Source organism: Macadamia integrifolia, chromosome 12 (genome assembly GCF_013358625.1).
Source record: "Macadamia integrifolia cultivar HAES 741 chromosome 12, SCU_Mint_v3, whole genome shotgun sequence".
In the NCBI taxonomy this organism is placed as follows: domain Eukaryota; kingdom Viridiplantae; phylum Streptophyta; class Magnoliopsida; order Proteales; family Proteaceae; genus Macadamia; species Macadamia integrifolia.
The window spans coordinates 18,721,942-18,749,477 of record NC_056568.1 but is presented as its reverse complement, the minus strand read 5'-3'; the positions used below and the strand labels follow the sequence as shown (position 1 = coordinate 18,749,477).

The window sequence follows — 27,536 nt, the reverse complement described above, 5'->3', positions numbered from 1 at the left end:
CTATGGCCTTTACAAAAAATAGTAAAAAATAAATTAGAGGAACTACTGTAGCCAGTGGAATATAGATCTTGATACAAGATATGCCCTACTGCTCTTTTTCGAGTGTGTGTACAGACAAATGAAGATATCCACTAGTCAAAGTTCACAAAATTTGTAGAATTCTTTATTAAAAGAATTAGAAACAAAGAACCAAATAAAATTACAGCCATAGATCAATAAACTACCATCTACTCTACAGTTGTAGGTAAGTTATATCTACTAGGAGATTAAATCACACAGAACAAACCTATGCATAGAAAATAAAAGAAAAAAATTAAGCTAAAACCAAGAGTCATTGAGAAAGAGAAGGTACCTTAAATAGACTAGGAAGCAGAGAGAGAAAGAGGAAGAGAGAGTATGTTGAGAAGATTTTTTTTTTGAGGGAGACAATAGAGAGAAAGGAAGATAAAAAGCGAAACATAAGACGAATCAAGAAGGGAATCTATGCATATATATAGTACTGTAACTTGAAAACCCCTTCAGGTATATATTTTCATTACAATTTATCAATGCACACTCACAAGTATAGAATAAAAATATATGCCAATTAAGCAAGTGCATTGTTAATTAAACAAGAAGTTTTGGAATCTATGATGGACAAAAAATATTGAGACTTCTTTCAAATAATTATATTACATATAATATTATCGATGCCTTGGATTCTAACCAATCATAGTTTAACAACTTTCACCAGGTGTGAAAACCCTATTGAGGATCACGTGTATAGCCCACACAACGAGTATCCGATATATAGTCAATACTGTTGATAAACATCAACCATTGAGTCACCTTGATTGCATGAAATATACACAAAGTAAGTGTTTCTTAGGTACTGGTAAAGAAACTACCAGAAATTTCCCTTGTGTATATAACGATGATAAATGGAATAAAAATTTTTCATTAGATTAATTTTCAACACAATTAAATGCACATTTATATTTTCATACCAATCTCCATCGGATAAATACACAATGCGGCAAACCTAGAACAGAGTATCTAGTTCTATTCATATTTATAGAAATAATGGTAAAATGTGGACTATTGCAAATTGGGCCACTCACACGGGGATGTTTAGTGCTCTTTATTGCTTTCAGTGAAAGTTGAATGGTTCTTATTCAACTCTGGTATGACCTGGTCCATGCGGTTGTGGGATTAATATGGGCCCGCGAGACTAGTTAGGACAAAGGCCTAAATACCTGTCGTTAGCAAAAAAAAAAAAAGTGGACTATTGCACATTATTGAAATAATCACAAAAAACATGTGATTTAAAGTGTAATAATTAATTTAGGCAAATTAAATTAGGTTTAATGGGCATACATCAAACGTAAATAACCCAGTAGAGTGGGCACTGAAAAGGGGTAGAAGACAACGGGAGGGGCCAAGGAAATTGAGCAATAAGGCAAATTGAGGAACAAGGCAACGCTTTTGCATGGGTGACTCCATTTGATTGGGACGGGAATTCACTGACCAAATACTGACCCAGGGCTACTTTATTTAGGAGATTTCACTTGAGATGCCAGTCAGGTTGACGAAGTTGCTATTGAACATGATGATATTGAGGAGCTTGGGAGCTTATTTAGGTGGTGTTACGACAAAAATCATCTTGACACTCTCCCGTGCTTAGACCTACATAGAAGAACGGACAAGGGAAAGTTGGGCTATCCCAATGAGAGACTCTCTTATGCCTAAAACAACAAAATCTCACAATAGATAATTCCTAGTAAAAAAAATATAAAATTGATCCCATTTTTCTCGGGGTTTATCTTGGAATTTGTAGGCCATCGATGAGTGCTAAGCAGCTCTTGGGGAGTACCTTGTTTGCTAAGTTGTTTAATTCTGGTAGAAGATCTCTTGGGAAAGTCCCATTTAGACAAGTTGCCTTACAACTTACAAGGCTAGGGCCTAGGAGTCCAAGTTTAGATCTCTTGGAGATTCCTTATGTTAGCTCAAAGCAATAAGATCATGAGCTGGAAAACCCTTGATTCTCGGGATCGTCTCCATGTACATCGGGATCGAGTGATCTCATCAGGGGATTGACTTGAGAGGTCGATCTTTCGATGGGTGACCTGTGAAGTTGGTCTTTTGAGGGGCAACCTGAGAGGTTGGTCCCTCAGGATGATTTGTAGGGACACTGTCATGTTGTGTATATGGTTCAGTGGTCGCTATTTGGCTCATCAAGTGGTGATGCGTCGGAATTGACAAGGAGGAATTTGATTGTTGTGGCGGTGAAGTCGTACGTTAAAGAGAGGGCCCTTGCTGGCTAGCACGGACCTGATGGGTTTGGACCTTCATTACTTTGAGTTCAGCTTAGAAAGTAAACAATCGGAAACCAGATCTCTTTCCTTTTTGCTCTCTTTTTAGCTCTTTTGAATGTTTTCTGATTATTCTTATATTGGGATTGTGGAAGTGAATTGAAAATTTTAATGCATTTCTATTGATTCCGGCATGTTTGGTTTGGGAGGAGAAGCTGAAACAACTGGGGTCGAGGAACTTTTCCCCTATCTCAAGAAGCCATAAGGAACTATGGTGGAGGCATCTTCTTCCTCTTTCTTCATCATCATCTGCAACGACTACATCGTCATTCTGTTCATACCAAGCTGAGATGACGAACAAAGAGGAAAGATAGAAGTCAGGGGCAAAAATATTAACAAAAGTAGGTAAGTGAGGGTGGGGCTTTGTTTTGAGTAGTTTTGCATGAACTATTATTTTGGTAATTTAGTTGAGGGGAAAAGAATGTTCTCTCATTGCATAATGATGTGGCTCCTATGCCGGTTCAGAGTCCAATGGGGTAATTTTTTTTGGTTTCATAGGAGTGGGGGTTAGCCAACCTTCGTGTCTTGGGCCTGGGGATGGGAGCCACGTGGTAACAAAAGATTTGGTGGTTAATTTTAACAATTTCAAACCCATGCGTTTCATTTTTTTATTTTTTGTTAAATGTCACTTTTATCCTGAGTGATTATTGTTTGCAGTGAATGCAACTGTGCGATAAGCATCAGATGACCGAGAGAGCATCCAATCACGTACCCCAAGATTGCCTCGGCTATTCGATGGTCGCCGCATTACCGCTGCAAAGGATATTTTAACTTTTTTATCCTTAACTCTAACAAAGAATCCGCACCATTACCCTCCAATTGTCCAAAGGCAGGAAAGTAAAAGGGTAGACAGGCCCTACTGCTAAGCTTGGCAGCCCGAACTCGATGGGCCAGGGTAGGCATTTCCTCTCAGTCTAGCACGTACAGCCCCAACGAGCATCAAGATTCGAGGTAATAGAGCAAGACATTGGACAACGTGGAGGAAAGAGATCCTTTGTCTCTTCGTCATCCATTTCTAGTGTAGTGAGCTTTTCAAAGGAACAAATATTCTCAGTTCTCCCCTGGAGATAGAAAGGGTGAGACATGTCGAAACTTCTATGCAGTTCGCATTTGAATGCTTTCCATCGCCGGAGCTTCTCTGCGATCCTATTGAAATCTCCATTTCCGATCCAATGCATTCATTTTTCATCTCATCTTATTGATTTCGAACGGCAAATAGCGTTCCCTCTCTCGAAACGGCGAGTTCTTTTACAATCTTTCTCCGGTTCAATTCACCACCGGGACTTATCAGTTCGAGCTTTTGAATCGAGTTCTGAAACTAAGGAAGAGAGTCAGAAGGATGCGGAAGCTTCTGATGAATCAAAAGCCAAGTCTGTGGATGATAATGGAAGCTTGATAGGGTCGAAGGATGATTATCCTAGTGGTGAATTTGAGTTCAGGGAGATCAGTGGATGGAAGAGCTTTGTTGTGAAGCTTCGGATGCTTTTTGCATTCCCATGGGAACGTGTCAGGAAGGGCAGTGTTTTATCCATGAAATTGCGAGGACAGGTTCGATTTTCTGTTCTCTTGTTTATGTTTTTTCCTCTCAAGGAGGCGAGTTACTTTAATTTGGCTTACAATCAGGTCAGCGAGATCAAAATGATGAAAAATAGAATTTAAAGAATCCAATTCGTCAAAACTTAGGAATGTGGTTTACCTGGTTGATTAGGAGCTCAAAGAAGGTGGACTTCTGGACCTAGTTTGAATTGAAATGACAGTACAAAATGGTTTAAATCTGAGTCTAAGGGGTTTTTTTTTCTCTAAAATCTGTTGGGTCATTATATTTCTTTAGGTACCAATAGCAAGCAGAATATAGTTATATCTTAATGGGTTTTCTTTCTGGAATTGGTTATTGGATTCTTTGCCACTATTCAGTTGCCAATAGTAAATTCATTCTTTTAGCCATAAACATATTTGAAGCTGCAGGTATTAAATTGATCCCTCTTTTTATCTAGGTGTAAACTTAGTGGCTAAAACAATAAAGCACACCTTCATAATGCGACCACTAAATGGCATGGTATGAATATCATGGTGAAGCTTACCCATTTTCATTAGCATCTCTCTAGATAAACTGCTAGTTAAGTGGGCGTCATTCATATTTTCGCGTTAAAAGTTAGCTAATGCAGGATTCACCCATTCATTCTTATTCTAATGTGTAGAGGAGAAACTTGATATTTTAGAGTATTCTTAGAACAGGTTAATTCATTCTTCATTGCCAGATATTCTGACTTCCAAAAAGAAATGCTTCCTGCGTTAATTTTTACGTTATTATCACCCATCATGGCTCCATATCCCATTGAAAAGAAGGGAATTCATCATTGACACATCAGGGATTTCATAAGGCATATGGAGATTCTTACTTGAGTTGCAACCCTTGAGAGGTTATAGACCACTTTTTCTTCCATTAACTGGGGGATGGCTGTGGCACCAGTTCATATCATGAAAAATTGTATGCACAATGAAATAGGCTTATTCTTGTCTTCCATTAAATCCATGCTTTTGGACATTCAATCGTTAGGTTTTGTGTTCATCATTTGTTTCTTTTTGTTCTAAACCAATTAGTGACTTATTCTTGTCACTTTGATCAAATCTCTGGTTCATTTTATTCCCTCTGTACTCCAATCGTGGAGATTGGCAGTTGCAGTGCCATTCATGAGGATAGTCATTTTGAAAACTTGTTGGACAATTTGGCAAATTTCCTAATATTCTTTTCGTCCACTTCCCTTTTTTTTTTTTTTTTGGGTAAGTCAAAGATTGTGTTATGAAAAGAGGAAAAAACTGTTGGGGGTACGATGTCTTGAATTCCGTTGCTTGCATTTGTGGGTTGATTCCGAAAGGCCATTAAGAGGCCAGAAGGAAAGTGTGTTATCTTTGTTACTGGGGCCTCAATGAACTATTGGGTCCATGTAGGGATGTAAATGGATTGAATGCGAATAGGGCACTATCCGAATTCAAATTCGTTTATTAATCCGCTCTCCGAATTCGATCCATTTATCCGGCCAGATATGTAGAATGGTATGGAATTCGAATTGATTTTTTAAATGGATTACGGATATTATCCGGTCCGGTTCGTTTAGAAAATGTTTACTCATCAGAAGCCCTTACATTTAGGGCAAGAACCAGGGGTCAACCTCCACCATCCAAATTAGGGCATCGTCACTTTGAGGGGTAAAACATAAGGTTTCAGAAAACTAAATGGGGAGGACGGCAGTTATATGGGAGGAGTTGTCCTTGGTGACTGGGAAGGCGGTTTCTGGCCCCATACTACCGACGAACATCAGTTCAAATGGCATTTCTGTAGAGTTGCAGATAATCGGTTGGAAGAGAGAAGGGAACTGATGTAGGGGGGAACCTAGAAACTAGGGTCCCTATATAGGCAGACTAGGTTGGTTATATTATCGTGTGAAACTTAGGCAGGGGTTGAAAGTAAAGGGATGACAGCAGTATACATGAATTATACGTAGTTTTAAAACTAGAAAATTACTGCAGAAATAAGCAATATAATCCTAAGCAATTACACCAACTTAATAGATTGCAATTGAGGAACATGGGGCAGCGAGATATCAAATGGGTGCATGTACTTTCAACATTCCGACAGCAGCAATTACTAACCTAGTCCTTAAATTCGCAGCCAATAATCAAAATCAGAAATATCCTTAATGCAAAGGTTCATCAAGAAATAAAGTAGCAGCAAAAAAACAACTCCTAAAACAGGGATTAGGAAGCATGCAACTGAAACTGTGGGTGGTGGATAGGGCTCTTTCTGTTGTAATAGCAACACCGAAAAATAAAGATAAAGGGAGGGAGAAGAATATCGAGAATGAGGGAAGAAGAAGAAGAAGAAGGGAAGAGAAGAGTTACCTTATTGCCGAGAGAGGAGGGAAGAAGTTACCACTCACGATTGGGGGGGGGGGAATAAGCTTCACGATGGAGGGGGAGAGAACTTCTTGCGCAACATTGTTGTCTTTATTTTTTTCCATTAACTAATTCTGGCCGTAGGCCTTACAATTCAATGGATAATAAAAGCCAAAGAAATCCTAATCAAAATCTAATAGCGTAGGAAAGTAAGTAAAAAGTCCTAATGTAATCTAATGTTTTAGGAAATAAAGAGTCATATAAGTAAAAAAAAAGAAGCAAATTTACTTTCCTATAAAAGGAAACAATAAGGCTAGCAGTTTTCTCTTGCGTTGAGTGCTCAAGTGGGGCCCATATGAAGCTGTCCAGAGAAATCAGAATTGAGGAGTCCTTGCATGACTCTCCAAGGTGGGCCCCATGCTGATCCTCAACCATCCAGCCAAATAGAGTCCAAGTTGGGAAGTCTTCTGCGATGCCTTCTTTGATAGATTTGATAACTTGGACTGATGTCCCCATCAACTCTCCCCGGCTTGGAAGAATTCACCACCCATGAATTAAGACTCATGTAATACGCAAGCATGTCCGGGTTAAGCTTCTGAAGCCCCTCAATAGTGATCCACGTACTGTCAATCTTGGGGCGTCCTCTCCATTTGACCAAGAACTTTTGTCAACCCCCTTTTTGTAGACAATTTTTTCGTCAAGGATGTTCTCAACTTCTTCAGCTCTCTTAGCAATTTTAGATACATGTGGTAAAGAGGTAGGAGGAAGGGAAGGGGTGTGGTCAACAGTGTCATTAAGTACAAAAGGAAAGTCTTCGAGGTCATTTTGGTAAAAGGAAACAACAATAGGCATATTATGGAAGGGGATAAGATCCTCTACATAAAAAACATTGCCAATTCCCATGTTGGATGGAAAATTAAGGACATAAACATTGGCACCCGCTCGTTTAAGAACCTTAAAAGGACCAGCACTACGAGCATGGAGTTTGCTCGCTTTCCCTTTGACAAATCGCTGTAGTTTGATTTTGACCATCACCATATCTCCCTCTTGAAATTCTTGTAGTTGCCGATGCACATTTGCCTTGGACTTATATTAATCATTGCTTAGTGTTATCTGTCGTCTTATATCTGCATGTAAATCATGTATGTGTTGTGCAAAGAATTCTACTAATAGGGAAGTTCTAGAGCTGGATACAATAGGGACAAGGTCTATGAGTGTTCGGGGTTGGTACCCTAAGGGGGTGTTTGGTTAGGTAAATCAAATGGTGTATGTATCAGATATGAATGTCAATCTTTTGATAGACATTCTTTTGAATTATGTTTCTTTCTGAAAAATCGTTTGGTTGCCTTGAGGCTAGTACATGTTTCTCGCGGGTTGAGATATTGGCTTCCATAGAGAACTTTTTTCTGCTTTCTCCTTTTATACTAGGTGGTAAAAAGGTTGCTCAAATCTGAGTTTAAGTGTTGAGGTAAACTCAAATTTGGAACACATCCTTTGTAATATGGTCATTCATGGGAAGTAGGGTGCTCACTTATGAGGGTCATCCTAGTGGAACCAAACAACTCCAAAAATTAAGAATTATCATTCTAAAGAATGTCATCCCAAAGATTTACCGAACCAAACACCCCCTAAATAGGTCTCAAAGGGTGACAGACCAGTGATTCGGTTTTTAGAACTATTATATGCGAACTCGGATTGGGTAAGGACTTTATCCCAACTGGTAAGGTACTCTCCTATAAGGCAATATGACAAGTTCCCTAGACTCCTATTGACAACCTCAGTTTAACCATCAGTTTGAGGATGGAAGCCTGAGGAGAAACAATGTTTAATACCCATCATCCGCCATAGGGTCCTCCAAAAGTGGCTGGTGAACTTAAAATCCCTATTGGACACTATGGTTAGGGGCAGTTCATGGTATTTGACAACTTCATTAAAAAAAAGTTTGGCCACTATTGATGCATCAGAGGTTTTGGAACATGGAATGAAGTGCACCATCTTCGAGAAGTGGTCTACAATCACATAGATAGAATTATGGCCTCTCTAGGTTTTTGGTAGATCAAGCACAAAATCAATGCTAAGGTCTTGCCATGGGCCATGGGGCATAGGGCACGGGAAAGGGAGTGTACAAGCCGGTGTTCTGTTTCTGTTGTTTGGGAGTTTGGCATGTCCTACATTGACTCACAACTCTAGCAACATCCCTCTTTAGACCTGGCCAAAAGAATCGGTCCTCAATGAGGGTGATGGTCTTGTCTTAACTGAAGTAGCCTGCGACTCCCCCAACATGCAATTCCCAGATCAGGAAATCTCGGAGTGAGGTCTTAGGAATGCACAACTTGCTTCCTTTAAAAAGGAAGCCATCTCTTAGCAAATAATCCGAGCGACTGACAGGAATACTCAAGGAAGTGAATAACTCATTAAAATTAAGGCAAATGGGATACTGATCCTTGACTCGCTCGAATCTACAACCTTTACGCTCATGGTCTGGAGTAGTACATTGACCTGATTTCTAGCGTTCGTGCAACTGAGGAACATGTTCACTCGGCTTAATGCATTTGTTGCGGTATTCTCAACACCAGATCGATATTTGAGCACAAAAGTGTACTCTTGGAGGAATTCGACCCACTTAGCATGTCTTTGATTTAACTTCTTTTGGGCACTCAGGTACCTCAAGAGCCTATGATCAGAGAATAACACGAATTCTTACGGTAGAGGGTAATGTTGCCAAGAGCATAGGGATTGGACAACCGTATAGTATTTCTTGTCTTATGTGGAATATCGTTGCCTAGCATCATTAAGCTTCTCACTAAAATAAGCAACATGATTCCCTTCTTGTCCTAGGACACCACCTATTACAATACCAGATGCATAACGGTTTACTTCAAAGACCTTAGAAAAGTCTAGGAGACGTAGGATGGGGCCTTCGTCATTAACTTCTTAATTTCAGTAAAGGCCTTTGTTGCACTTTTAGTCATTTGAAACTCATTTTTCATGCAATATGTGATAAGAGACATAATAGAACTAAACCGGTAAATGAACCTCCTATAAATAGTAGCTAAGCTATGAAAACTTCGCACTTCATGGACATTAGTCGGTTCTAGCCACTCTACAATTGCCCTTATTTTCTCAGGATTAGCAGATACTCTTTGTGCTGACACAACAAATCCTAAAAAGATTTGACTTGTTCACTCATGAAGGTGCATTTCTTGAGGTTGGCATAATTTTTTTTTACTAAAAACTTGTCAATGAATGATTGTAACACTTGATTCATTATCCTCATTAAAGTGCTTGGTGCATTAGACAAGCCAAAAGGCATTACTAACCATTCCAAAAGGCCATCCTTTGTTTTGAAAGCTGTCTTCCACTCATCTCCGGGCCTGACCAATTTGGTGATACCCGCTCTTAAGATCAATCTTTGAAAAGGTCTATGAGTTAGTCATCATATCCAACATGTCATCAAACCTAGGGATAGAGAAGCTATACTTGACATTGGTCTTATTGATAGCTCTACTATCAACACACATCCGCCAAGTGCCATCCTTCTTTAGTGTGAGTAAGGCAGGTACCGCACATGGGCTAAGGCTCTCCCTAATGAATCCCTTCTGAAGCAATTCATCCGCTTGCCGCTTAAGTTCGGTGTGTTCTTTGGGATTCATACGGTAATGGGGTAGGTTTTGTAGAGAAGATCCTGGAACTAGGTCAATGGCGTGTTGGATGTCACGCATAGGTGGTAGTTTGTCTAGTAGTTCCTCAGGGAACAATCTCTCAAACTTCTTTAACAAGGGTTGTACTTTTCTAGGAGCCTCAGTAAATTTGCTTGATGAAACAGTATTACTTTGTATGGCAACTAGAGCATAAAGAAGCCCTCGCTCTCTACACTCTCCTTCAAACTGTTGTTGACTTAAGATGTTGAGTGTTTTTGGAGGGGTCTATTTGGAGGTACTTCCCTTGTGCTCTGGGAACTTGCTTCTCTAGGGGCACTAGGGGAATCTTCTTCCCTTTAAATTCAAAGACATGTGTTGGACTTCCCATAATTGGTGACATCCCGGTCATATAACCATGGCCTACCTAGGATGATGTGAGAAACATCAATCTCTAAAACATCACACCACACTCGGTCCTCTTATCCTATAAAATGCAAAGGAACTAGTCGCCTTAAATTAACGGGAATAATAGACTGATCTACCTAGGCAACGTTGTAAGGTTTCGGGTGGGATTTTTGTTTGATGCCCATTTGAGCAACAACGCTCTTAGTGACCACATTCGTACAACTTCCGTTGTCAATGGCGATGCTGTAGGTCTTGCCCTGATGACATGTGTAAGTGTTGGCATGAAATCCTTCCCTATGCTATGGTCAGCTAACCATACTGGTGTATGCGCGGGTGTGCTAGAATCCTTCCTGACCGGATTCAATAATGAACCTGACTTCGATAAAGCGACTTGGGCTCTCTTGTTGCCCCGATAGCTCCAGGGACTTTTTAACGATTCAAAACCTCCAAAGGATTAGGGCATAAACTATGTTATATTCCTCAAAAAGGAGTTCTGAATACAAATCACTAGAGCCTAATGGATAGACTCTGTGGGTTGAAAATTCAAGGGAAGTGAACATAAGAGTTCTACCCCATCTCTAATTCTAAATATTGGAAAGAAAAGGCATAAAATGAAATAAAGCGTTGCATTGTAATTGGGTTTTTTTTTATTTGTTGATTGTCCTTTCCTTGGCTGGTTTTCTCTCTTTATATACTTTGAGAGTTAACCGCTTCATTACCCAAACCATCACTCCACTTCTCCCACGAAGTGATGCCTCCAATATGCTGCTGCGACCTGTCCCATTAATATCACCTTACATGAGCGTGCTTTAACCATCCTGGTATGCTGATATTGCATCATAGATGGGTAACGGACCGATACGTTAAGCCCATGTTTTCCTTTCATATACCCAAAACTGCCCCTGCCACGTCACTAGGTGCGCATTTTGAATTTTGGTGCCAACAATTGCCCCTCATAATCCATCTTACGATGGCATCTCTTGGTTGAAAGTGTGTATGGATTATGTAAATCTTTAGCCTCTAACGGCATCTTAACAACTAGTTCAGAGTTTGAGACCAAAGTATCACTGGGTTATATTCGCCATAGCCTTTTTAAATGCTCCACGTTTTTAGGCCTTTTCTTAGGATTAGCTACATTGGATTAAGCTTTTTGCGGTTTAATCCTTCAAGATATTTTGAACCGTGGGTGATAATTACTTTTGTTCGTACGTACGTTAATCAGCCTTCTCTCTTGCTTATTCCACGTTGCCACTCGTCCCTTGACCAGCGTGCTTTCAGTGAGATTTTTTTCTTTACCATCCCCTTTTAAGAGGTGAATAGTATCTACAGACACTATTCACTTTCTTCTTCGGTTTCTCATTTCTCCCTTCTCTCTGTACTCCTTCCTTTTCGTGCATCCAAAGGTGAAATGAGTTCTTGTGCTCCTCCACATGATGAACCACCCTTGGAGGACCAGTTGGTGCAGAGTAGGGATTCCCTCCGCTCTCAATCGGTTCGGCCTGAGTTACTCATCTTTTATGATTCCTCTCTGTCTCTTGGCCCTATCCTGCCTTCTCCTCCCTTTAAGGTTAGAAACTTCCCTTGTCATGGGAAGGAGAAACTCCTCTTTCATCGGCCTGACCCTTTTAGGGATGAAGTGAAACCCAAAGCTTTGCACCGATTTTGGCCCCGCCATCAAGAGGGCTGGAATAAATGACTGTGGCTAAGTCCATTGAATGGCATACATTGGGGATTTACCATGCTGTCCAGTTAACCAAGCGTTTTATTACTCCTGACCGTCCTCTTCTCCAAGCAGCCATGTGCTTTTGGTCACATTCCCCTAATGCTTTCCATTTCCCTTGTGGAATGCTCAGCCCTACTCTTATAGACATTGGAGTCTTGTTAGGTTTAAAATCCCTGGGCGAAGAGTTTAATGGGGACAGTAGTGGCTCTCTCGACGACCATGGTTTAGAGTTTTCCAAGCATTGCACCTATCCCGATTACATAGTGATGTATGGGAAAAGGGTTGGTCTTGTCTCTCAACAGGAGTATGTGGCGTTCTTGCTCACGTGGCTGTGTCGTTCCATGACTTGTTTGAGAACAGAGAAAATATCCAAGGCCTTTTTGAAATTGGCCAATGCCATAGCTGATGGTCACTCTGTGGACCTAGCCTCTGTAGTCCTTTCTAATTTGTACCGTGGGTGCAATATAGTCCTTGAGGAGAGCTTTAAGAATGGAGGTGGACCATTCTGAATTATTAGATGTGGCTCAGAGCCTACTTTCCTGAGATTTATCCTTTCCGGGTTCAAAACACCTCCCTCGTCATGGGCTACTCTTTTGAGCATGTGTCGGCCCCTCCCTTTCTCGTGCAGCATACTATGACTTCTCTAATCCTCCATTTTCATGAGCGCTTCATTCCTTTTCGTACTCTTGACAACGTGCCTGAATGGCTGGCCTACGCTATTTGCGAACCTTTGACCGCGCCTGATCTATGAGCTAGTTCTCTGACTTGCCTTAATCTGCACTTTGGAATTACTCTAGAGCATTCCAAGAACAACATGTGTGGGACAGAGTGCTATACCCTCATTTCGTGGCACGTCAATTCAGTCGTATCCAGTCTGTTCCCCATCCTTGTTACTACTCTGTCTTGCCAGAAACTTGACCATCCTATGCTGTTCAACGAGGCAGTAATTCAAAGGATCACAGACATCAAAGCCTTCGTTCTTTCCGAATTCACTCCTGTTCCATTCCGGTTGGCTCCTTCTGTGACCGAGGACTTTTAGTCTTGGTGGCAATCCTATTACGCCGAGGTTTTAGATGCAACTCCTTCTGACCGTGCGTCTACCCACAACAATGGTTCTAATGCAGCCTCATTTTCTGAATTGCAGAGTCAGGGCTACCGGAAATGCCGTCTCTGATCTTTTAAAGGTAATTCCTTTTATAACTCCATCGTTAAATGTGAAAAGGCTTTCCACATTAAATATAGCCCAGATCGTCAGGCTATGGAGGAGAGACATCGAAAAGCCATAGAGGATTAAAAACGCATTGAGTGTCACAAATTCATGACCCAGCCAGAGAATGCGAGTAAGTTACTCCGTGGCCGTCCCATAAAGTATGACTGTTTCCATCGTGCGTTCGCTCGTTTGATGGAGAGGAAACCTCCTCTGTCAGATGCCCCCTTTGCCATTGCTGACGTAGCGAATGTCCAAGCCTATGAAGCTACAGAACATGTGACCTTTTCGGGTCTATTGGCCATTGACCATGAGTGGCGCAGTGTGAGGAATCACGTAGCTGTAGTCGAGTATCGTCCTTATCTTGGGTATTTTATCCTTTTCTTTTCCTTTTGGTCGTTAGTACTTCTGCTTTTCTCTGACCATTACATGTGTTCGTCTTCTTCAGCTGCACTTCCGGCTAGCACTGTTCAGGAGTCTTCTAACACCCCTGATGATGTTCAAGCTGTTGAGGAGCTGGCTGTTCTGCTGACAGGTAGTCTTCCAGAGGAACAAGTCTCCCTGAAAAGGTTGAGGCGAGGCAAACGGTCTGCAACCACTCCGACTAAGCTAGCTTCCATGGCATCCAAGCAGTCTCGGTCAGCGGTGCTTATATCCGAATCCCCTTCCAAGAAATCTGCAGAAGACACCACTCTGCCCTTGCATCACCATACTGGCACTTCTGTGGTTTATGGTGCACTTAAAGGCAAAAGTCAAGTTTCCTATCAACCCCCTGCTCCCGTTTTGGCTGTAGTTCCATCTCCTCCGGCCTCTGAAGGGGTAAGTTCCATTGACCGGTCTTCTTTGCTTCTTTCCTTTATACATACAAGGAGGCCACTAATTTTTTTCTTTTTTGCGGGCCTCGATATCTCTCCCAGATTTTATTGGCATGCTCTCTCGCCTGAATCTTCTAAGGTCCTCCCGGGCTCATTCATCCAAGACGGCCTTAGTGCATCTTCCCAGGTCGTCTCTGTTATCGACCGTGTGAAAGCCCTATATGAAGCCTCTGTCAATATGTCTGCGAGGGAGTTTTGGAGGAGTGGGCAGACTGTTGATTTGGAGCAGATTGCGAATGAGATTTTGGCTGATCCTACTCTCTCGTCAAAACATGTCTGTGGAGATCTTCTCAAGGATTTGAGCAGGATGATCGGGAGTTCTATTCCTGAGGCAATCGATGTTTTGGACTCGACTCAATGATCTCAGGACATTCAAAAAGCCTCTTCTAAGAAGGTGGATGCTGCGCAACCCAAACTGGAGCGTTTGATGGAGGCTGCAACAGCTTCTCAGGCCAAAATTAAACGCCTAGACAAAGAGATCAGTAATCTCCGAAGGGAGAGAGAAGAAGATAGAGTCTAATGCTTAGGCGTTTCAGGAACTCTTTGGGGAAGTTACCTTGTTGGCTGAAGGTCTACAAGCCTCTGAACCGCATGTTGAAGCCTGGGAGAGGGATCTAATTGAAGTCACCCATCAGTTATCTCAGCTGGATTACAAACTGCAGGCTGGTTGGTCTCAGATAGCTGACCGCTTCAACTTTGAGGCCTGCGAGCCAGAAAATCTAAGGGGAATGCCCCCTAGTATGTTTGGATGATTTTCTTTCCTCTTTCTGCATCTTCTCCCCTTTTTGGTGATGAACGTTTATGGTCGTTCTTTTAAGTAATGAAGCTCTTGTCATTTTACTTTTATATTCATCCTTCTTTTGTCAGCTTAGTATGGAAATAATAAAGCCGGTCATAGGCTGGGGCCTCGCTCTTTATTAGGCCGGTTCCCACATGACCGGGGAATACCTTTTCAAGTATTTCCCATTGATTGGTTTCAATTGGATCTGCCCATTGAGGTCCTGTTACCTGTACGCTCCTCCTTTAAGCGTTTGGTATATTTCGAATGGTCCCTCCCACGTAGGAGACCATTTACCAAATAGGCTAGGCTTAGCCCTAATTGGTAGGATAGCTTTCCACACCAATTGACCTTCTTGGAATCCTAAAGGTCTAACTATCTTGTCATGTGCCTTGGCCACCATCCTTTCTGAGCTTGCATATAGTTCAAGGCCTTGACACGTTCTTCAGTTAGGTCTTCTAATTCAGTCAACATAGCTTCGCTATATTTGAATGGAGTCAAGCTATGCTATTGGGCAACTCGTAATGATTTCACTGTAGCCTCCATGGGTAAAACCACATCATGACCAAATGTTAAAGAGAAAGGCGTGGTCCCTACACCAGACCGTTTGGTAGTTCAGTAGGCCCAGAGGACTTCAGATAACAACTCGGCCCAGGCAGAAGGATTATCAACAATGACCTTAGCCAAATTTGATTTTAGAACCTTATTACTTGCTTCGGCCTAACCGTTGCCTTGGGCGTAGTAAGGAGTTGAATGAATGATGGTGATTCCATGTTCCTTAGAAAATTCCAGTACTAAATCCCCTGTAAACGTGCTCCCGTTATCACAGGTTATGGTCTCAAGAATGCCAAACCTGTGAATAATACCTTGCTTCAAGAATTTGATCACATCCGCCTGACTCACTACTTTAAGTGGAATGACTTCCACCCACTTAGTAAAGTAGTCCGTTGTGGCCAGCATGAAGCTATGTCCTTGGCTAGAAGGAGGGTAAGTCTTTCCTATGATGTCCATAGCCCATCCTCTAAAAGGCCACGGTCTGATAATAGGGTGCAAATCAGCCAGTGGAGTTCGTTGAATCGGCCCATGCCTTTGACATGCTTGACACCCTTTTGCATATTTAAGGCAATCGTCCACAATAGTTGGCCAATGATAGCCATATCATCTGATCAACCATTGCATTTTTGGACCAGCCTGATGTGCTCCACAAATCCCTTTATGGATTTCGGCCATGATTTGTAGGGACTTGTTTACTCCCACACACTGTAGCAACAGGCCATCTTCAGCCTTCCTGTAGAGATGACCCCCTAAGGCTACGTATCCTAGGGCTTGGTACCTAGTCTTTTGGTTAGTCCTGCTATTAGGATTTTGCAGAAACTGAAGTAGCGGTGTCCTCCAATTAGGCTTCAACTCTCCTAAGCTATTCACCTCGACCGTTGCATGTTCTGCAATTGATGAGAAAAGCTTCCTTCGGAGAGTTATCACTTGTTTACATTGGCCTTCTCCCAGCTTTGCGCCTAAAGCGGTCTAGGCTAGACTGTTAGCCATTGAGTTCTCTTTCCTTGGAATGTACTTGAGGGATGCATCTTGGAATCTTTTGATCAAGCTCTGGGCCTTTTCCAAATATTTGATCAATGACTCACTCTCACATCGATACTCCTCGACTATTTGCTTGATCATTAGTTGGGAGTCTCCAGTTACCTCAACTACTAGTATGTCCATCCCTAGAAGGGTCTCTAGACCAATCAACAGGGCCTTATACTCAGCTTGGTTATTGGAATAGGTAAAACATAGCTGAAACGCCAGATGCGTCTCCACGCCATGTGTGGACATGATCATCACCCCTGCTCCAGCTGACCATTCCGTCCTTTATCTGTCAAAAAACATCTTCCAAGGGGACAAGTTGATCACATTCTCTTGTGATATTTCTAACGGTGGGTGGTCAGCTAGAAAGTCTGCCAATGCCTGCCCCTTTACGGCCTTCTGAGGCACGTACTGTAAGGCAAACTCGGTTAGGGCCATAGCCCACTTGCCAATTCTCCCTTACACTATAGGTTTATTAAGCATGTTCTTAATCACATATGTCTGGCATAAGACGTCTACGGTCACTGGGATCAAATAGTACCGTAATTTGGTGCATGAGAAATATAGTGATAAGTATAGCTTTTCAATGGCCGTGTACCTTATTTTGACGTCATTAAGAGTCCAGCTTAAATAGTACACAGCCTGTTTATGACCGTGCTCGTTGTCCTTTGCCAACAAACCAGCTATGGATTCTGGTGCGGTAGATACATATAATTTTAGTGGAATCCCCTTTCGTGGAGGCGTCAGTACAGGAGGATTGATTAAGTATCTCTTGACTTCTTCGAACGCGGCCTGGTGGCTTCATTCCCATTTGAATTCCTACTCATTTCTAAGTTTCACAAAGGGGAAAAGCTCTCATCCTCCCCGCTGAGTTTGAGATGAATCGTCTAAGGAAGTTGACTTGACCGAGGATTTTTGTAACTCCTTTTTGTTGCGAGGAGGTCGAGCCTCTCTTATGGCCCTTGTTTTGTTCTTATCCACTTCTATCCCTTTCTGATGCACTAGGAAACCCAGGAAGTTACCTGTAAACACCCCAAAGGCGCATTTTAGGGGATTCATTTTTAGACCGTGAGTTTTCATTCGGTCAAACGTCTTAGCTAGGTGGTTGAGATGTTCGTCCTCATTTTGGGATTTAACCACCACATCATCTACGTATACTTTAAGGAAACGACCAATCATGACATGGAATATGATGTTCATGGCCCTCTGATAAGTGGCTCTTGCATTCTTTAGACCGAATGGCATTACTACCCATTCATATGTTCCCAATGCCCCTCGACATCGGAATGCCGTTTTAGGCACATCATCCTCAGCTATGAATATTTGGTTGTAACCTGCATGTCCATCCATGAATGATAGGATTTAGTGCTTGGAGGCTGAATCTACCAACATGTCTACCACGGGCATGGAGTATTCATCCTTAGGTGTGGCCTTGTTTAGATCTCTAAAGTCAATGCACACCCTAAGTTTACCTTTTTCTTGATGACTGGGACTACATTTGACAACCACTCCACATATATGGGGGGCTGTTTGAACTGCTTATATCCACTTTTGATGGGTAACCGGTGCTCTACGAGCTTACTGTCTAACCTTGGCATCTCAGATGAGTCCCAAGCGAAACAACTTCTATTGGCCATGAGGAGGTTTACAGGTTTTTCCTTGAAATATGGCCGTAACGGTATGCTTACAAAGATAGGCTTCTTGTCTTCTTCTGAGCCTAGATTTACTTCCTGCAAAGGATCTTCCACCTCGGCTAAAGTCTCTTCCATCTTTGGTGGGGCTGGTGGTAGGTTTTTTACCATGATGCTTAGGCTGTATTCTTCTTTAGTGGCCATGACCGTTGGCACATCTGCCAATCGATGTTCAATTTGGGCCTCTGCTAGCCTCCTGAGTGTACTCTTATTGGATCTCTGCTCCATTTCGGGATGCATCCAATACTAGTTTCGGTCTCTCAATGGCGGCCTTCCAGTAATGTGCTCCAAATCGACTGACCATCATGATGGTCAGTCTGCCTTCATCAGGTTCTAGGAACTTGATCGGGGACACTTCCCCGTGGTAAAACATTGCATCAGCTAAGCTGGCATTAACTAGGAAGGGCCGGTTGTCTGCCATGACTACTTTTACTTGACCCCTTTCATTCCAGAACATGAGGAATTGCAGGGTACACAACTATTAGCGTGAATCCAGTCATGCCCTAGTAGTGCATTGTAGTTTTCCATCGCATCCATGATAAAGAAAGCGATCATGAAACTTTGACCTCCTATCTTCAGTTTGACTGGCAAGACACCACTTGGGGAACTGACTCCTCCCAGGAAATTTATCACGGCCACATCTGCTGGGATCAGGTCGTTCTCATTTCGTTAGAGTTTAGCCATCATTCGTGATGGTAGTATGTTGACCGCTGCACCATTATCCATCAAAACTCTTGAGATGGGTTTTCCATCCATGTTTTAAGTAACATAGGGTGGCTTCAAGTGTTGGGTCATTTCCTTAGTTGGCCGGTCAAAAGAAGCCCTGGCCATCTCTTGCGTTTTCTCTGGGAGCGGAAACTTTCTGTCTTCTTCTTTTGTCGAACTAATTTCCAATTTATCCATGAGTACGGTGACTACATCTACCCCTAGAATTTCCGGAAGCTAATCAAGCTCCTCTATGTGGATTGGGTCATTCTGGAACACTTTAGGAAATATGTACACCATGTTGATGACTAACTAGGACTCCACTGATCCGAACATCATGCTGACGAACTCTCCGAAGTCTCCGCTACTTTTTGTTCTCAAGTCGAACACTTCGGGGTCAACTTCTGAATTGACCACCTGCTTCACATTAGGGTTAAGTTCTTCACTCTGCCCTTGAGTGTCTAGGCAATTTTTTACCTCGGTTGGTGCTTCTGGTTTTTCAGGTTGGCATTCTAACTCTTTGTCGGTCTGCTGTATTGTGATGACCGACACTGGCGTACCTTCTTTCCCTTCCCTTTGTTCTTTGTAGATGTGACCGTGATGACCCTTCTCTTCGGATAGCGGCCTACTGCCTTTGCCATCTTCTTTTCTAGGTCCTGGTCATGCCCTGACCTTCATCAAAAGGGAACTTGGGATGCCTGGCCGTACTCCAATAATGAGTATGATCCACTTTTGGCCGTACCATTCGTAAATATGGGCTTCTTGGCCGCTCTCTATTTCTTACTTTGTGGGTTTGTAGACGGTCTTGAAGAGGCCCTTACTCGGACAATGGCTTAGGCGTTCCCTAATAGGGATCCGCTCCTTTTCTGGCCTTCTAGATGGGGAATGTCCCGTTCTATCTTTTACTGACCCACATATTTCCTCGGCCCGTCTCTGATGAGGCCAACGCTCAAGTTCTAGGTCACGTCTAAAGTCGAGCCTTCTTTTCGTGTCTAGCCTTGGTCGAATTCTTTTAGGGCTATGACGAGCTTCCTAGGCCGGGCCAATAGAACAAGCCGTGGGGCTGACTCCAATTGTTTGCCCTTGGGGATTGCTTTAGGACTCCAAAGGTCTCCAGTTTGCCCCTAGGTTGAATGAGGGGCTTCATCGATCAAGCGTTTGCAGTGGCGACAGACACTCCATTGGAACCTTTCCCTTGATTGTGGGTTTGAGCTTCTCGACTTTTCATCTCACTTTTGGGTTTGCAGGTTCTTTAAGTCTTTCAACAAAACTAATGGCCCATCTGATGGCTTCCTTCATTCCGATACAACCTTCTTACCTTGGTCATCTCTTCAGTCAATCTTCGGTCTTGGACTCGTCCTTGGAGGCCTTAACTCAACATCTCCCGATTTGGCTAGAGCTAGACGGGAAGTGAGTGGCCTGAAATTCGATCTCTCTCCTAGGGACTGCTTGTGGCTGAGAGAGTAGGCCTGAGAGATCCGCATTTACCATGTTGACCGTAGGGAACGGGTCCTCGTCGACCATCATTACGCCTTTGTCCTCTGGGAATTTCAACCAGCAATTGTTTATAGCTTTTTGTATGGCATTATGTAAGACAATACAGCTATTGGTAAAGTGAGAGTCTGTGTTATGCCATTTACAATTTATCCTATCCTTGAGGTCAAGTATTTGGTGCCCCTCAGATAACTTGATCTATTTATCCCTTAAAAGCTGGTTAAAGATGACCTCGGCCTTGGAGGTGTCAAACGAATACCTCACATTTGAGTCGTAATTCCGTGGTTGGAAGGCTCTTTGTGTGGTCATTTGTCTTGGGGTTTGGTCAGAAATTTGCAAACGTAGGGTTTGCCTTCTACAATTTTGGCTAAGTCTATTTCACAGTCAATAGTATTAGCTGGTTTTTGTTGGCCAGAACCCATGAGGGGCCAGGTTATACGTTGCCCCTTTGTACGTATTTGTAGCGGAAGAACACTTTTGCTCTTCCTCTTTTAAAATATGCTCATAGCAGGTGGCCTGTGCCACCAATTGGCTAAGGTCTATGAACTCTTGGCTAGTGAACCGCTTTCTTAACTCCAAAGACAGGCCACTGAGGGCCATTTATGCGAACTCTCCTTCTTATAGGTTGACCACACAACAGTGCTTTGCTACCTTAAATCTGTTGACGAACTGGTCAACGGACTCACCATTTTCCTGGTGCATCCTTGCTAATTCGGACACTGATACCGTGGGCTCGGTCCTATAGAACTGAAGATGAAACTTATCTTCCATTTAATGTAGACCAGAATAGGAAGAACCAACCAAGTCTCAACTGTAGAAACTTTTAATCAAAGAACAACCATAAACCAGACTATTCAGCAGTAGAAATCAGATCAGAAAATTAGGAGAACAGAGGTCTAACGATCCCAACAGCAAGTATTCTCTTAGTCAGATCAAAGTACTGATAACAGGGACTGATAACACTTCAATTAGTTTCAAACCAACTGATTTCCATCAACCACAGTCCAAAGAGTAAGCAGAATTAAGAACAGGCCTGCCGATTTCAGTCCTAGCTACCACAGGTCACTAAAAGACAAGAAAAAAGAGATCTTTAATAATTCAACAACCAGAGGTCAGAAGGGCCTCAAATCTGGATCGAATTCCTCCTGGGATGAGTGGAGCCTCAGGTCAAAATCTCAGCTGAAACTGACCGTGGGATAGGCCTGGGAAGAAGTTGAATTTTCTTCACAGGAATGCCTATCGCTGGACAGAACTGAGAATAAGGACTGATAGAAATACCTGTAACAATTGGGCAGTAGTAGAGTCTTGAAGAAGAAAGAAAAAGAACACTTGAAGAAGAAGAAGATCGTCCTGGGCTTCTCACCACAAGGAGTCTATTGGATCAAACACCAATTCCTTCAGCCTTGATCAAACATAAGACAACTCTTCATGAAGAAGACAATAGCAGCAGCCATTAATTTGTCTATCAAAATCATCAATCCTTTAGGAGCCTCTTCCTCTTTATTTATAATGTTGATTGGGGAGGGAATTACAAAATAGAAGGATCCTAAAAAAGGAAACCAAATTTTCTCCTAATACAAGTTACTAAAAACCGAAATTAGAAACTAGTTGAAAAAGGAAACTAATTACTAATGACTTGACTCCTAAGGAAACAAATGTAACTCAAATCAAACCCAACTGAAAAGGAAACTAATGAAAAAGGAAACAAACTAGTAATCCCGTATGCAACCTTAGAGCCCCTCTTTTAGATCCATAAAAGTGGTCTATTACACTCAAAACACATGGGATCAAAGGCCCAACATGTATGAAACCCAACTCTAGGCTTATTCATAATAAAACAAGCCTAGTTTGGTGATTAATCTGCATCGACTCTCCCAATCTTGAAAAATTTCGTCCTCGAATTTTGCAGTGATGAGGGGGAAACATGTCAGTAGTAGCTTTGACCATTCCCAAACAAAATTCTGGTTGCTTGTAAACTTGTGGAATGTAGTCTTCAAGGCGTGGAGCTTTCTCTTCGAAGAACCCTGATGGCATAACAAACTTTGTATGTTCAACCTCTGAGTCAATGCCAACTGTGAATGTTGTTTGCATAGAGTCATCAACGTTGGTAACCTTCTCATCAAGGATTGGAAGAACAAGCTCTTCATCATGAATCTCAAAGACTTGTTATAGAGTGATTTCACCCACTACGTCATCTTCTACGGCCTTAATATTGTCGACTATGCTCTCTTCAAAGTAGAATTCTTCAATGGAATATTCTATCTCTTGACCTTCTGTCTTTGAAGTTTCAAGAACTATCTCTTCAATGTGAACCTTGACTTCAAGTTCTTTTGATTTGAATAGAGGTATCTTCACTTCCCATGGAGGTGTTATGGGTGTTATTAATGATTCAGGGACCAACACGTCATTGCATTCTAAATATTTCATTCGTTTGCACCATTTTTTGATGTAGTTGTAGAAACATCTCCATCATAGAAGCCATGGAGTTCTTCAACTTAGTGATAGGGTTGTCCTCTGCCATGCTCTGATATCACTTAATGTTGACTAGGATAGGAAGAACCAACCAAGTCTCAACTGCAGGAACTTTTAATCAAGAACCATAAACCAGACCATTCAACAGTAGAAATCAGATCAGAAAATTAGGAGAACACAGGTCTAACGATCCCAACAGAAAGTATTCTCTTAGTCAGACCACTGATGACACTTCATTTAGTTTCAAACCAACTGATTTCTGTTAACCACAGTCCAAAGAGTAAACAGAATTAAGAACAGGTCTGCCGATTTCAGTCCTAGCTACCACAGGTCACTAAACGACAAGAAAAAGGAGATTTTTAATAACTCAACAACCAGAGGTCAGAAGGGCCTCAAATCTGGATCAAATTCCTCCTGGGATGATTGGAGCCTAAGGTCAAAATCTCAGCCAAAATTGACCGCGGGGTAGGCCTGGGCAGAAGTTGAATTTTCTTCACAGGAATGCCTATCGTTGTACAGAACTGAGAATAAGGACTGATATAAATACTTGTAACAGTTAGGCAGTAGTAGAGTCTTGAAGAAAGAAAAAGAACACTTGAAGAAGAAGAAGATCCTCCTGGGTTTCTCACCGCAAGGAGTCAATTGGATCAAACACCAATTCCATCAGCCTTGATCAAACATAAGACAACTCTTCATGAAGAAGACAATAGCAGCAGCCATTAAATTTGTTTATCAAAATCATCATTCCTTTAGGAGCCTCCTCTTTATTTATAATGTTGATGGGGGAGAGAATTACGAAATAGAAGGTTGCTAAAAAAGGAAACCAAATTTTCTCCTAATACAATAGTTACTAAAAACTGAAATTAGAAACTAGTTGAAAAAGGAAACTAACTACTAATGACTTGACTCAACTAATAACTTAAATTCTAAGGAAACAAATATAACTCAAATCAAACCCAACTAAAAGGGAAACTAATGAAAAAGGAAACAAACTAGTAATGCCATATGCAACCTCTATTACACTCAAAACACATGGGATTAAAGGCCCAACATTTATAAATCCCAACCCTAGGCTTATTCATAATAAAACAAGCCTAGTTTGGTTATTAATCTGCATCACCATTTCCCCCCTAGTTTTGAATGGAATTGACCGGTAGATTACAATACCATGAGAAGGCTACCCTGGTCAGCAAGTTGGGAACCTTAGTTTTATAAGGTCGCTTGTCCCTACAGTCCCACAATGGACGGTGAAACGAGCAATATGTTCCACTATGGACATATTATCTTCTTCGGAGAACTTGAAGAATTTAGGTATCTTCAAGTTTCTTCCTATGTCAATCATATCCTGATATTCTGGGCATGGTTTCCGGTACATAGGCCTCATGACTGGCTGGAAGGTAGGGTTGATATGGTCTTGAATAACTCTGACCAGTTCTTCCTGGTCAACCATCATGTGGTTACCCTGGGCCACTAACGGCTCTGGAACAACAAAGGTTGGGTTCCTCTGACCGTATTCCACCTAGTCAAATGCATTGTTTTCTTGCCAACCTACCCCTTGAGGGTCTGGCATGTTTTGGCGAGAGGTGGTTGTCCTATCCCCACTTCTGCTGCCCTGATGGCCTTGGTAACTGGCCTGATAAGGATGGGCACCCAATGGCACGACATTAGCCCCTGTGGCACTTGAGCTAGCCGGTGCATACCATGAACTATTCACTAGGATGTTGCTTGTCTCGGGGGTGGCCGTACTGGCCGGTGCATATCATGAACTTGGCTGATATGCAGGGTTAGTATATGCTACTTGTGGTCATTGGCTAGTTCCAACGTTTCCTTCTTGGATTGCAGTGCCTGCTTCACAGTTTTGTTCACCGAACCTTGGTGGGTTGCTAGAAGAAGCCACGTTGGGATTGGCCTGACCATTTGACTGGGTGTGTGGCACCATAAGTGCCATCATTTGGTAAAACTTGTGGTCGAGGGTGTTTTTCACTAACGGGATACCCTCTGGTATATGTCTTCCGCATTGGCCGTGATGTTGCTTGAATGGCGGTTTCCACCTGCTTGGTTACATCCTCAGCCGCCACTAACGACTGTCCTGCAGAAGATTGACTGACCTCTGGGTTTAGGCTAGAAGCTTCATGGGGACTCAGTGTTCGTTGCCCCTCAGAGCTTCTGGAATCCCCCTGGTTTGAACCACCATGTTGACGAGTTTCCCACCGGGCGTGCCCAAAAAAGATGTTTGCACAAAATCCTTCCCTATGCTACGGTCAGCTAACCGTACTAGTGTATGCGCAGGCATGCCAGAATCCTTCCTGACTGGATTCACTAATGAACCTGACTTCGATCAAACGACTTGGGCTCTCCTCTTGCCCAAATTGCTCCAGAGACTTTTTAGCGATCAAAACCTCCAAAGGATGAGGGCATAAACTGTTATATTCTTCAAAAAGGAGTTCTGAATACAAATCACTAGAGCCTAACAGATAGACTCTGTGGGTTGAAAATTCAAGGGAAGTGAACGTAAGAGTTTTACTCCATTTCTAATTCTAAATACTGGAAAGAAAAGGCATAAAATGAAATAAAGTGTTACATTGTAATTGGGTTTTTTTTGATTTGTTGATTGTCCTTTCCTTGGCTGGTTTTCTCTCCTTGTGTACTTTGAGAGTTAACCGGTCCATTACCTAAACCATCAGCCCACATCTCCCATGAAGTGATCCCTCCAATATGTTGCTACCACCTGTCCCATTAATATCACCTTACATGAGCGTTCCTTAACCGTCTTGGTACGCTATTATTGCATCATAGATGGGTAACGGATCGATACGGTTAGCCCATGTTTTCCTTTCATATACCCAAAATTGCCCCTGCCACGTCACTAGGTGCGCATTTTGAATTTTGGCACCAACAGTAAGTGATAAAGATATTGGTCCGTTGCCAATCATCGTTGTTCTTAGGTTGCGAGACCATGCATAGCACATTACTGAGTCTGGAGTTACCAACCTCCTTGACCACCTCATCAGATATGGTCTCATCTGGCCTATGGTCCTTATACTCATTGTCCTGAAAGCCCTCTTGGTCATCATCTTCAAGGTTTTGCTCTCCTACATAAAGGTTTCTATTGGGGCATTCCTAGGAGAAGTGACCAAACCCTTGACACTTGAAGCACTATTGTTGACCACTCCTCTTGGGTGCTTCACCCAATATTCCCTTTCCCTTATTGTTAAATTGACATTGGGGTATAGCAGATGCTTTTGGGAATCCTGATGAACCTTGGAGGGGTTTCCGGAAATGGGATTCACCTAGCCTAGAAGCTCTTCTTCTGAGGAAAAGTCATCATAGAGGATTCTATTTCGAGAGCTATCCAGAAGGCTTGTGGAACATCTCGCACCAGGTGGGGTTGCCATATGTGACTGGATTTTGGAGTTGAGCCCAGTAAGGAACCTGGAAAGTGTCTGCTCAACATCCTCACGAGTACGGCTTCTAATTTTAGTTCATTGAACTTGCTCATGTACTCAGTCACAGTCAGTTTCCCTTGCCTTAGGGTGTTCATGTCATTCAATAATTGTCGCCTATAGGTAATAGGCGAGAATTCCCTTTCGAGTCTCTGATGTAGAATTGAGGCTGAACTGGGTTGACCCTTCAGGCAATCTCAACGGAGACGAACCAGATCCAAATGGATTTTTGGGATTAGTAGGATATTTTATGAGTTACTTTATTTAGGAAATAATGAGTTATTTTATTTGGGAAGATATGTAATCTTTTATTTTGGGTAGTTATTAGTAAGTTAGGGAGTTACCAATTTGAGTTTTATTTCGTTTCTAATTTTATTAGTTAGACTTGAGGAAGTAATTAGTAGTTATTTCAGTTTTAGATTTTGATTAGGTAAGTTTTAATTTTAGTTTATTATATAAAGGCATGTGACCCAGGTTATTAGACAGGTTTTGAGACTGAATTGAATTGAATGTTTTGGTGCCGGGTATGGTGCAAGACGTGTGACTTCCTTTGCCCCCTTGTGCGAATTCTTCTCTTCTCCCTTGCAACTCTGAGTTCTCTCAGGGTTTTCTTCCTTGTCTCTACTGGTCGTCCATCAATCTCTCCTGCATTTTTACCTAAGTTGTCATTGGCTCAAGTCCTAGATTGATCTCTTGGTACTCTAGATTTGTCCAGAAGTTTTGGGCAGCTTTGGTAAGCTTGAATTTAATGAATCTGAAGTGGACTTCCTCAGGCATATCATAGAAATCGAAGTACCGATCCATTTACCTAATCCAGTCTAAGAGGACTTTAGCATCGATTTGACCATTATAGGAAGGGGCATTTACCTTAACCATTTGCCTAACATCATAACCCTTATTATACTGATCAAAACCCTCTTCATCTCTATATGGGGTGTGGTATCTTAGACCAGGTTGCCCATGACCTCTACCCAAGGATTAAAGTATCGATATCGGTTGTCGTATCGGTCGGCCAAAATTAAGATACGTATCGGAGGGTATCGTATCGTATCGGAGATACACTAAGATACGCTAAAGATACACACATAAATGGATAGGAAACATTTTTTTAAACACTTTTGCAAAAAGAATTTGTTAAAAAAAGCTATTGATAACATGTATTATGCATAAACACTAAATTGAGGGTATCGTACTAAGAATTCAAGGTTTTTAGTTGTCCCATAAATGTAAAATCCTTGTTCCCAACCTTGATTTCCACTTTAGTTAGAGAGAAATA

The 27,536-nt window shown here is 42.1% G+C and overlaps 1 protein-coding gene and 1 long non-coding RNA gene across 2 annotated transcripts in view; both read left to right on the top strand.

Annotated features, from left to right (window-relative positions):
• Window positions 1–3,062: 3,062 nt before the first annotated feature.
• LOC122057912 (serine protease SPPA, chloroplastic) overlaps window positions 3,063–27,536 on the top strand; it is a 95,329-nt gene continuing 70,855 nt past the window's right edge. The window contains exon 1 of the mRNA XM_042620283.1: window positions 3,063–3,899. Within this exon, the coding sequence (XP_042476217.1) occupies window positions 3,435–3,899 (465 nt within the window). The 5' untranslated portion in view covers window positions 3,063–3,434. The remainder of the gene's footprint in view (window positions 3,900–27,536) is intronic.
• LOC122057913 lies at window positions 12,868–14,936 on the top strand. Its single transcript, XR_006133648.1, has 3 exons — window positions 12,868–13,198; window positions 13,670–14,040; window positions 14,139–14,936. It is a non-coding gene; the product is annotated as an uncharacterized LOC122057913 (long non-coding RNA).